Consider the following 12,696-nt stretch of genomic DNA (forward strand, 5'->3'; position numbering starts at 1 on the left):
TAATTCTTATTGTCTGACTTCTTGTTCACAGACCACACAGGCTGCAAATTAAATCTGACTGAGAATTCTAAGATTGATTTAGGGAGTGGCAGATCAAAATGTTGCTAGGCTGCCAGTCACGTTATAACCAATTGCTTTTGGAATCCGTGTAAAATGATTCACATAGCAGTTGATTTTTAAGCATGTGCTTAAATGTTTTGATGACATAAAATAGGATTACTCATATGCTTAAACCTAAGACTGTTCTTAAGTGTGTCACTAAATCAGAGCCTCATTGTGTGGCAACTGATATATAGCTTTCAGAGTAGCAGCCGTGTTAGTCTGTATTCGCAAAAAGAAAAGGAGTACTTGTGGCACCTTAGAGACTAACCAATTTATTTGAGCATAAGCTTTCATGAGCTACAGCTCACTTCATTACTGAATGCATCCGATGAAGTGAGCTGTAGCTCACGAAAGCTTATGCTCAAATAAATTGGTTAGTCTCTAAGGTGCCACAAGTACTTTTCTTTTTGATATATAGCTATTATTTCACACTTATATGGTCACTGAATATTCTTCAGGAGTTGTAAGTAATGGGAGCAGCCGAAGTTTTTACTGATGGCTTTAAATTCAACTTCTTTGGTTTGCACACCCTCTTTGAAAAGTTTTCTTTTTTAAAGTAGAGGATTATAGATGGGAGGTGTTACATTTCCAGTAGAATTATTGTTTTTATTGGCCAGTATAACATCTTGATGGATGGCTCCAGTTATCTAATTTCTCAAGATGCCATCTTGTGTACCATTGATTTTTTTTTTAAATGTAGTCCTATTTTTCTCAGTTCTATTCTTATCTGAGGTTCAATAGACACACCTTATTTTTAAAAAAAACAACTTATTTACATAAGTATGTGATACCAAGAACGATTGTGATGTGCATTTATTTTTTGTTGATGTTACCTGAATATCATCAAGACTTGGCCTCAAGACAACATTTGGAATGGCCAATTGAATTTCAGCTTTGAATAACGGAACTCTTTGATCCTTTATGAACTTGGTCATCTGATATTTAGAGTTGAGAACATGTAAGCGACGCCTTAAAGCATCTAAAGAAATCCTGGTGCCTAGATAAATGCACATTTTAGAAAAATTATAGTTGTGACCACAAGTTCAGAAATCTTTAAAATATTATAAAAATAAGTATAGTTTAAAATGAAAAACCTACATTTAACTAGAGAGTCAGTATTTTTCTGGCAAAGCTGCCCCATCAGGTTATAGTAACTACAGGACAGACATTCCTGGCAGCGTGTTTTCTGTTTCATATCAAGATGTCCACAGGCAAATGAATCCTGAAAAGTCACAGTGAAACAGCAAACAAAAAATAAAAAGGCTCCAAATAATTCATATTTAATAAATGAAATATAAGCGGCTTAAGAAATGCTTCATAATTATTTACATTTTAGATCTTACCTGCATATTGCTTTTGTCTTCCGGTTTCAATCTGTGCTTCAGAATGTCTATCAATTCATACATGGAACGTTCCACTTGCTGGCTTTGTCTACAAACGAACGTTATGGATTTCAGAATATAACCACCCACAAAAGAAATGGGGTGCCCAAAAGAGAAGAGACTACTACCACTCTGGTTTTCAGAACACACTATATTAAAGGGGGAATGCAGAAATACACGTAAACTGTTCAGTTCGTTCGTTTCTACTGCCTGGATGTACTACAAAATAACCAATGGATGTTAAAGTATCCTAGGGATATTATCAACATCCTATTTTGAAGATTGCAGTATATCCAGTACAACTAGATCTCCTGGATTGTTTAAAGAGGATCGGGGGGGGTGGGGGTTAGCTTTGGTGAGCAATCATAGACACACATTTCATCCAGGTTGGGCTTATCAGGATGATACAGCAAGCTAACTTGATGTACAGACCAAACCATACAAAAATTATAGTACGCTAGAAGAGAGGCAGCCTTTAATCATTCTGACATGTAAAGCACACTTAGATATGTCTCAGTGGAACACAACTGAACAAGTATTACATGATAATGTAAAAATGCAAAATATTATATGCAGCACCTAGAGAGGGAAAGAGTCTATCTTCTAGTCCTAAATCAGTTAGTTAACATTAAGAATCAATGTTACTTGTCATTGCATAGATAATGGACTGATCTAAAGTTCTCTAACCAAAGGAAAGGAGAGTAAATATCAGTCAAACAAAACAGGAGTGAAATAGTATAAATGCTTTATTTTTGTTGCATTTAAGATGCCTATAGATTTTGTTGTTAAAAGTTCAGAATAAGAGTTCAACTTGGTCCAGCAGTCTTGTTACAATAGAGATTAAAATGCTAACCATACAATTTTAAATCCTACCATTATGGACTCTACAAACCACGCATGAGTAGACCTACTGAGAGAGAGTTTCAGCAGCTGCAGCAGTAAGTTTTTCTGTCCTTTCCAGGAAAGCAGGTACTTCAATGGGTTCATCTTCGGGCAGAGTTACAAGAGGAATTTCGGACATACCCTGCAGAATTCTTTCAATTCTGCATTCCAGAGTGTCAGAAGCTTCTTTGACTATATATCCCACTTCTTCTAGGGAATTATAAACTTTCTCAAGGACTAAGCAAACAGAAAATAAAATGAGAACATACAAAATATAGCACATGAAATCACTTTTTAAAATATCATATTATATTAGAATACAAAAGAGTTATCTTTCTAAATGTGAATCTTAATTAATGATGACATACTGAATTAAAAGTCTGAAACCAAAGACCTAATGGGTCTCTGTGCATCTGAATCTTTAAATACAATTGTTTTGCAAGAAAAAGACATAATGGAATATTTAGTATTATAAAAATATTATATTAAAGAGGACAGTATCTAATGGAAAGGATCAATAACAGTATACCAGAAATAAAAGGAATGTTACTATTGAAAAGTTATTTCATCCTTCACACATACACCTACTTTAGGAAAAAGCAGATCTGCTCCATATTCCATCTAAACTATTCAGGGAAATTCAGTATTTCATCTTCCAAATCATCTTATGGGGAAAATTCCTCAAGGCAAATTAGTATGTAGATTGTGCCATTGAATTTCTTCTTACAAATTTATTATCTAATTTATGAGTCCTCTACAAGCATTGTGAGTACTAAATCATGCCAGATAATGGTCTCAGAGACCAGGGAGTAGAGTTTTCCTCTAACTTTTCAATCTTTTTCAAACATTTATCTTCCCAACCCTCTAATCCACAAACCATTGATTTGCAACTAAGTACTATACATATTTTTGTTTTTAATAAATCTTTTGTATTTTTTGATAATGAAGAAGAGGAAAAATAAAATCACATAAAAGTACATTCAGTGCAATCACCGCACTATGTCCCTTCATAACCATACAGCGGTCATAATTAAAAAGGCATAGTTTATCCACACAGTGGTACTGGAATTGCCAAAATTATTTCCTGTTCTAAGTAAGAAGGAATTGCTGAGGTATCTGATATATCAAAATGTGATGATAGTGGGCAAACTGATATTTTTAATGGAAAATACTGAACAAGAAAACTCTCATATTTACCATGAACATCTCTTTTTAACAGACAGTTATTGAGTACACAAGCAAAAGTGAACTATGTGTGTGTTAACTGTCAAAAAAACCTACAGTATTAACTTATTAATTTTGGAATCCAGAACCAAGATGAGGGTTAACCTTCCCTACTGAAAAAATTGGACAAATGAGTCAGTCCATTAACTACACAGCATACATTTAAATTAAGCAATCCTAAACCCCTTTGCCCCTTGTTTCTCAAGTCCTACTTTAGGATGAATCCTATGTAATGATTCACATCTAAACAATTCTGGGATATTCTGGATGTGTTTTAGGAATCCCACTTCTATTTTTAATTGGATGTTATTAATTAACCTGAACCTAGTTCCTTCCCCATCAGTGTGTGGTGGAGGTATGGAATGGTCTTGGAGCCCAAGCACTGGACTGACATTCTGGAGATCTGGGTTCAACTCCCACCTCTCTTACAGATGTCAGCAATTTGCCTAACTTCTGCATCTCAGTCCTTCATCTGTAAAATACATATATTGATATTTCCCTACCTCACTGGAGTGTTATGAGGATAAATTTATTCACAACTGTAGAGTGCCCAGACACAAGTGATGAGTACCATATAAGTACCTAGAGATATAGATGCTGAGTGTAATCAGGTAGCCCCCTTACAGGTAGTGATGTCTTGGGATCAGCCCACCCACCCCTATCACCTGGAATGGCCCTTTAAGATTTGGGACATTTTGATGTATACAAAGACCTAGGAAATAAGAAGGTTTGATAGAGAGGAAGATGCCCCAGGAATCAGTAGTGTTTGGGAGCAAGTCATCTACTGTTTCTTTAAGGGTCTACAATCGGGACCCTTGCAGTGTGGATGGGTCAAGGCTCCCCTCTCACTCAACCAATTGGGGAGGAGCTGTAAGGAAGAGGACCAGCATATATGCTGCCTCCTTCCTTAGAGCATGGCAGACACCAAGGGAAGGCTATTTGCTGAATCTTCTGAGCCAGAGGACTGAGCAGGGGCGCTGGAACCATTTGTATGATGGGGGCGCTGAGAGCCATTGAAACAAACTGTAAACCCTGCATCTGATGGAAATCACTTCAAGCAGCAGCAACCCCGGTATGCCTAGTTCCAGCATCTATGTGACTGAATGCAATCCACCTGCAGAGCAACGAGGGGGCATGCTGAAGGGAAGCACCCCATGACATTGAGCAATTCACAATTGCCACTCTGTAAAGGTACAACACCTGAAAGGGGACAAGTACTTTTAACTCTCATTTAAATCAACTGGAGTTGACTGCACTCAGCACTTCACAAATGAAAATCAGCAGTTGGCAGGATGAGGCCTTTAATCGGTTTGCAGGGGGTACTATTAAAGGGACATATCCTGCTTGCTGATTTTGAGGTCCAAAATTGTCCTAAGAATAGCTCAGGATGGCAGAGTTCTAGTAAAGAGATTCTGTACTGTGAGAAATGGGAAAGAAAGACTTAAAATGATCTAATTAATATTGAAATAAAAGATGCACTTTATAAGAACCAGTGCAAAATGTACTGGATAATTAATGCTTTTAAAACCCCCATTTAACTTCTACCAAACTAAACACAAAAAGAAAGCATTTCATCCTCACTCAAGAAAAGCATGAGCTTCCAGGAAAGATTCTAGTTCTCTAATCCCCATCTCTAGTTCCTTAGAGCCACAGGAAGCCCAGCAGCAGCCACCCGCATACCCCTGCTATAACTACTAGTTCAACAGACACACAAAAAAGCTGCCACAAAAAAAGCTGACCCAAAGAACCACACAGACCACTTGAGCTGAAAGCATCAGTAAAAAACTACGTTCCAAATGTTCAAACGGTAAGGTTTCAAGAGGGCAGTCACTGGATTAACATCCTTTGGGTAGTGAGGTGGGCGTTAGTAACAAATGTTTAATTTTAATTTAAATAATATTTGCAACATCTTTCTTAATAAATGATATGTTACTGTACTAACCAGTAACAAAAAATCCTTTGAGCTGAGATTGTAAAACAAAGCATGCTGCTGTTTAGTGTTATCTTGTTGTTTGCATTTTAAAAAACATAAGTAAAGCCATATACCAATCTGTCTCCACTGAAAAATGATCCATAAGCATAGCCTGTTGGCTTATTGTAGAATTGCAACATACTAATTCCTCCTAATGCCTTTACATTTATGCATTTGGATCACTCATTACTGTATTATTAATGAGTTTCATGCTCTTTGAGGCAAGGGTTGTGCATCATGCTAGGTTTGTACAGTGCATGGTACGTTCTGAACACTTACATTTAATTTTTTAATTACTATTTGGATAGAAACCCCCATGTAGATAACTTAATGGCTAGAAACTATAATGTGGACAATGATGTTTAAAGATACTCAGCCTACATTAAAAAACATTTTAAATAAAAAATGAGATCTTCTCTTCTGATAGTTCACTCCCACCCCGATTTCAAATTTGTGCCTCATGTTGTAATCATCTCCCTCATCTCAATGGGCCAGCCCATCAGCATACTTTTCACAGAGAAATAATATCATAATAAAGGCATGTGACAAAACTCTTAATAGCTTCCTTAAGTGGTAAATCAGTTAAAAGAAAGATCAAAATAATGCTAATAGGGGTGAATGAAGCAAACTTATAAAAACAACAAATTGTTACTCTAATTTTAAAAACGAAACTTGGACAGTTAGTTTAAACTCAGTACATGAAGATACATACAATTAAAATGGGCTTAGACTCTATAATAAGTAGTTTACATAACTGTACACAAATTGCCAGGTACTAGCTAAAAACTTGTGAGAAAACAAGAAATTTGAGGCCCTAGAGAATCTATACGCCAATAAAGGATTGTGTATGCCAGCTATATAGTGTCAGATGAACAGGCCAAATTCTTCTCTGAGTTACACTGGTATAACTCTCAAGTAACTCCATTGACTTCACTGCAACTTCAGTGAAATTACTCTGGATTAACACTGGTGTAATTAAGAGCAGAAATTGATCTATATATTTGAATGGTTTACAACATTTTCCAAAAGCCATAGTAACCTTGATTGGAAAGACTTGTTTTAATCTGTGTGATACTGCTGTACGTGCATTATTTCATAATAGTAAACAACATCTTTAAGGAGGAAAAGGGTGAGGAGTACTTTTCAGGGTGGGAGCTATTTTAATTTACAACTTTCTCAGGCTCTTCAGCAAATAACTGCACCTATGTACGTTGGGAGAACAGGTTTTAGTAGGTCTTAAGGAGTTTGACAGTGTAAGGTAGAGAGACAAGATGGGTGAGGTCATATCTTTTATTGCAGGGGTGAGCAAAGTACAGCTCCCCCCGGGGAGCAGGGTCAGGGACTTGCTCCACTCTGCATGTGCTGTGGCTCCGCGCAGCTCCTGGAAGCAGAGGCATGTCCCCCCTACCACTCCTACACATAGGGGCAGCCAGGGAGCTCCGCATGCTGCCCCCACCCCAATCACCAGCTCTGCAGTTCCCTTTGGCCTGGAACTGCGACCAATGGAAGCTGCAGGGGTGGCACCTGTGGACAGGGCAGCATGCAGAGCCATCTGGCCACCACTGCATCTCTGTGTAGGAGCCAGAGGGGGGACATGCCGCTGCTTCTAGGAGCTGTGGAGGTGGCGCCAGAGGATGGGGCAGTGTGCAGAGCCACCTGGACGTGTCTCCACATAGGAGCCAGAGAGTAGACATGCCGCTGCTTTTGGGAGCTGCAGGGGCAGCACCTGCAGACGGGGCAGAGCACAGACTCATTTGGCTGTGCCGGAGCTGGAGGGGGGACATGCTGCTGCTTCCAGGAGCTGCTTGAGGTAAGCACCACCCGGAGACTGCACCACTGACCTCCTCCCATGCCCCAACCCCCTGCCCCAGCCCTGAACTCCCTCCCACCCTGCAAACCCTTAGGTCCCAGCCCGGAGCACCCTCCTGTACCCCAAACCCATCATCTCCAGCCCCACCCCAGAGTCTGCACCCCCAGCCAGAGCCCTCACCGCCCCCCCCCCCCCCGCACTCCAACCCCCTGCCCAGCCTGGAGCCCCCTCCCGCACCCTGAACTCCTCATTTCTGGCCCCATCCCAGAGCCCGCACCCCCAGGCAGAGCCCTCACTCCCTCCCAACTCCCAATTTCATGAGCATTCATGACCTGCCATACAATTTCCATAACCAGATGTGGCCCTCAGGCCAAAATTTTTGCCCACCTCTGTTTTATTGGATCAACTTTTGCTGGTGAAAGAGACAAGCTTTCGAGCTTACACAGAGCTTTTCTTCAGATCAGTGTAAGGTAGTCTAAATTACTGCAGGGGCATGTAGGTTACACAACCTGACACATCCCATCTGAAGGATTCTTTCTAAAGGCTCCAAAATCTCTTTTGAAAATGGGAATTAGGCTGCTACGTCACAGACAGACAGGTGGATCCTGAATCGATCTGGTGAAACTGGTCAGGATTTGTTTGTTTTAAATTTGAATTTTGGGTCATTTTTAGTTTTCATTTACCCAGGAATGGTCAGTGATCACATGGGTACACAGGCTTCAGTGGTGCAATAAGATTGTCAGAGATGGACTTGCAGAGAACATCCAACCAGTATGTCTTAAGGATGTAGCCAGAGATCAGTACTTGATCTGAAAGGAGGCTACGTCCCTTTGAGATTTGCCATAATGATGATAATAATAAGAACAGCCACAATGGGTCAGACCAATGGTCCATCTAGCCCAATATCCGGTTTTCTGACAATGGCCAGACCCAGATGCTTCAGAGGGAATTCTGAGTGATCCAGCCCCTGTCATGTAGTCCCAGCTTTTGGCTAGTTGGAGGTTTAGGAACACCTAAATCATGGGGTTGTGTCTCTAACCAACTTGGCTAATAGCCATTGATGGACCTATCCTGCATGAAAGTATCCAATTATTTTTTTTAACCTGGTTGTACTTTGGCCTTCAGAACATCCCATGGCAACGATTTCTACAGGTTGACTGTGCATTGTGTGAAGAAGTACTTTTGTTTGTTTTAAACCTGCTGCCTCTTCATTTCACCTGGTTCTTATGTTATGTGAAGAGGTAAATAACACTTCACTATTCACTTTCTCTACACCATTCATGATTTATAGACCACTATCATATCCCTCCTTAATCATCTCTTTTCTAAGACGAACAGCACCAGTCTTTTTAATCTCTCCTCAATATGGAAGCTGTTCCATACTCCTAATAATTTTTGTTGCCCTTCTCTGCACCTTTTCCAATTCTACTGTATATTTTGAGGTGGGGTGACCAGAACTGTTTGCAGTATTGAAGGTGTGAATGTACTATGATATATACTGTTTTATTATCTATTTCTTTCCTAATGGTTCCTGACATTCTGTTAGCTTTTTTTAACTGCCGCTACACACTGAGCACGTTTTCAGAGAACTATCCAAGGTCTCTTTCTTGAGTGGTAACAATTAATTTAGATCCCAGCATTTTGTACGTATAGTTGGGATTATGTTTTCCAATGTACATTACTTTGCACTTAACACTGAATTCATCTGTCATTTTGTTGCCCAAATTTTGTTGTCAATTTAGTGAAATCCCTTTGTAACTCATCGCAGTCAGCTTTGGACTTATCCAATTAATTTTGAATCATCTGCAAATTTTGCCAAATTCATTTATGAATATGTTGAACTGCACAGGTCCCAGTACAGGTCCTTAAGGGACCCTGCTATTTACCTCTCTCCACTGAAACTTTTTATTCACATTGTAAATTGAAATTCACACATTGTGCACGTAATCTGGATAGATGGGGCAGGCACATCCAGGCCTGACTGATGGGGCTGGACATATAAAATTTCCATCATAACCTACAATTTCCTGTCAGATTGTTACCTACAATGGTGACTGTTTCATGGGCAGTGGTTTACCGACCAAATATTCTCCTTCAGCCGCTGTACTTCAAACCCTACGGATTTGTACTCCCCTGGCCCCAAATCATGAAACTGCCATATGGTTAAATAAACATTAAATTAATAAACAAAAAATTCATTGGGAAGCCATTAGGGTTGCTATACATATAAAAGATACATGACACAAACCTACATAAAAAAGGAAATGAAAAGTTAAGCCACATAATAATACGTACACTCTTCTCCTTCACCTACAGACACATACATTACCACTGCCACCACTACCATACATGACAGAACATGCACCATACCCTTAACTTTCCCCCTAGAGATCCCAAATCCTATCACACCCTTTAATTGCCCTTCTACACACAACCCTTTACCAAACTACCTTCTTCCAACACAAACTAGTCTCCAAGCATCCAGTGATAGGAGGAAAATAATCTGCTAAAGGGGAGTGCAGGAGAGGGAGAAGGGGGGTCTGAATGAAGGTGACAGTACCTGCACTGTGGAGTATGGTAGTTGTGGCAATGATAGGGTGTGTCCTTACTATTATTATCATATTATCATTATATTACCAAGGATGGATTTTAAAACCTGGATTTATGATATAATGGGTGGTGGCAACTGTACTGATCTATTGATATGGATGTTTGGGATCAACATCTTTTTATTTAGTATTCCAATCTACCCAGATTTACTTTGAATGCTGTACAGATAACAATGTATGAATAACAGTAATGTCAGCAAATTAAAATATTTTTTAAAACTTCCTGCTGACTATTTTTGTAAAAGACTAGAATTTTCTTCTCCAAAGTAAGACTCTCATGGTACAAGGAATAATTTTTTCTACAAGTTTGTATCCCTGACTGCTTTATTTTGAACAATAATCCCTCTTTCTATTAATGTAAATAGTATGGCGCAGATTGTGACTGGCCTTTCCACAGATGCATGGCTGTGTTTGAGCAAGGAGTTTTCCTCCCTCTCTTCTGAATCCTGTAAAAGGGTCAGGGACAGTTGCAGTTCATCTATTTAAGGAAGAACAGGGACAGCTCCCTCTAGACAACATTGGGTATGCATACATCACCTCAGAGAAGGTTGAGAGAACTCAGGGCAATGGCTCCATCCCTTATCCACACTGACCCTGCTTTCCTGGGAGCTCAGGAAGGGACTGATCTTCCCTGAGGAACAATCATTGACCGAGTCCCCACAGAGCCATGAGGCAAAGCACCACCCCATTCATGTCTGTGCCCACCTAGCACAATCCATATAAATATAACTAAAATGTCATCACATTTACAATCAAACAAATGTAAAATATTTTACTTTGTGTACACGTACGCTAACCATCACTCACAACATGTAAAAGCAAACTGGAAAAAACTAGAGAGTGCGCTGCAGAGAACCACGTTTTACTGACAGTGAGATGAACCAGAAGACTTAATAGGTCTTTCCATTTGCAAATGCTATGACTCTACGATTCGCATAGAAATAACAAAGGTCCATACATTTGTCAATGTTTGAAGAAGTCCATGATAACTGTGTCAGGCCTGGAGTAAGGGCTTCCTCAATTTGCTCCATAAATGGTTTCATCAGTGGTTCCAGAATAGCAGGAATTCCATTTACAAACTTTTTGTAATCAATCAAAAGATCCTGAAGTCTGCAAGATACAATCGTATTTTTTTAAGGCTAGCAATCATTTTTGTATTTCTTTCCATTTATTTAAAATGCACATAAATCTGGGCACATCTGCAATATTAATTAATAAAAATCCATCTATTTTGGACCAACATCCAAAACTAGAAACTCTCCCTAACTGACTCAAACTAAAACTCTCAGTAATAACAACAAAACAAAAATCCTTACAGACACTTTACACATCATCAAGAAGAAGGAAATGGCATATATCTTTTTTAAAAATTCCTTTGTAATTTACCTTTATTACTAGTGTGACAGATTGAGGGGGTGGGAGCAGTATGTTTGGGTCAAACTGCGAACTCCATCTTGTTTTGTGAATGCCATTTTGACTGTAACTTTCATTTTCGGGTGTATCCCTCAGAGGCACCTACCCCATGGGTGCTCTAGGCTTTAGAACCCACAGAAAAAAACTAGTGGGTACTTAGCACCCACTGGCAGACAGCTCCCACCAACACCAACCTCCCAGTGCTTCCCATCCATTGCCCAGCTCTGCCAACCAACTCTTCCCCCTCCCTCCCAGCACCTCCCACCCATCGCAGTCAGCTGTTTCACAGTGTGCAGGAGATGCTGGGAGGAGGGGGAGGAGTGGGAAGAAGGCATGCTCGCGGGAGGGGGTGAAACTGGGTGGGAAGAGGAGGGGCAGGAAGAAGCGGGCGGGGGTGGGGGCTTGGGAGAAGGGATGGGGTGGGGGTGGGGCCTGGGCGAAGTGGGGGTTTGAGCACCCCCGGGGCCCAGAGCAAGCCGATGCCTGTGGTGACCCTCATATGGTATTGCAACCTCCTTTGTGAAGAACATCCATTTTGGAAAGAGGGCTTGATACCTAGTGGCATGTTTAAGTAGTCTGAGAAACCAGCACAAAACAATCTAGATCCATCAACATGGAATGAGTCTTCCCTAGTAGAACTAGGGGTTTTCTATCCATAGGGCGTTTGACTTCGACTCTCTACACAGAAGCCGATGGAGGTGGGGCTGGAGCCAGGAACTTCTCCAGTGAAAGCACAAAGGTAACCAAGAGAGCCAGAGTTTTACAAGATGGCTGCTTCTCAGAGCAAGAGGCTAGAATTCCACAACATGGCGGTGGGGGGAGGGTAAAACAGGCTAAGAGGAGAAGCCTAAGGATGCTGACCAAACCCAGGACTCCCAGGAGGGGTGAGATCAGACTTGGGGAGCTGCATTCAAGATTTTATTGTTTTTCAAAGATCTGTAACTTAGAGAAGTGACTAGTCACTACCCAAATGCGGGGAGTTTAGAAACACATGGGATACAGCAGTTGGGTCCACTCATAACAGATAGTATCAGTCCCAAGAGGGAGACTGGGCCAGACTGTGACAACAAGCAACTGGTATAACATAACCTATGGGCAAGACACTGAATAATATGCATAGGTGGCCATTCAAATAGCTACAAAATAACCCTATTTCTTAAACTGCCATATAATTGTTTTCCAGAATCTTAGCCTTTACGGATGCAAAGAAAACTTTCAAAATGAAAACAATGTTCAAGTTTTGCACAGATACATGAGCATCTGCCTGAGTCTGCTGACAACCTGAAACAATCCTAGCCCTAT

At 40.3% G+C, this 12,696-nt stretch overlaps 1 protein-coding gene across 3 annotated transcripts in view; it reads right to left on the minus strand.

Moving 5' to 3' along the window:
• LOC125631940 (dynein axonemal heavy chain 5) overlaps positions 1–12,696 on the minus strand; it is a 286,700-nt gene that overhangs the window by 201,212 nt on the left and 72,792 nt on the right. For all 3 annotated transcript variants that reach the window (XR_012667111.1, XM_048839434.2, XM_075125496.1), the window contains exons 21-25: positions 10,940–11,091; positions 2,396–2,603; positions 1,446–1,533; positions 1,201–1,324; positions 936–1,099 (exon numbers count right to left, since the gene is read on the minus strand). Coding sequence is in view for 2 of the 3 variants with exons in the window: in XM_048839434.2 (XP_048695391.2) it covers positions 936–1,099; positions 1,201–1,324; positions 1,446–1,533; positions 2,396–2,603; positions 10,940–11,091 (736 nt within the window). In the remaining variant the exon portion in view is untranslated. The remainder of the gene's footprint in view (positions 1–935; positions 1,100–1,200; positions 1,325–1,445; positions 1,534–2,395; positions 2,604–10,939; positions 11,092–12,696) is intronic.

Source organism: Caretta caretta, chromosome 2, assembly GCF_965140235.1.
Source record: "Caretta caretta isolate rCarCar2 chromosome 2, rCarCar1.hap1, whole genome shotgun sequence".
NCBI lineage: Eukaryota > Metazoa > Chordata > Testudines > Cheloniidae > Caretta > Caretta caretta.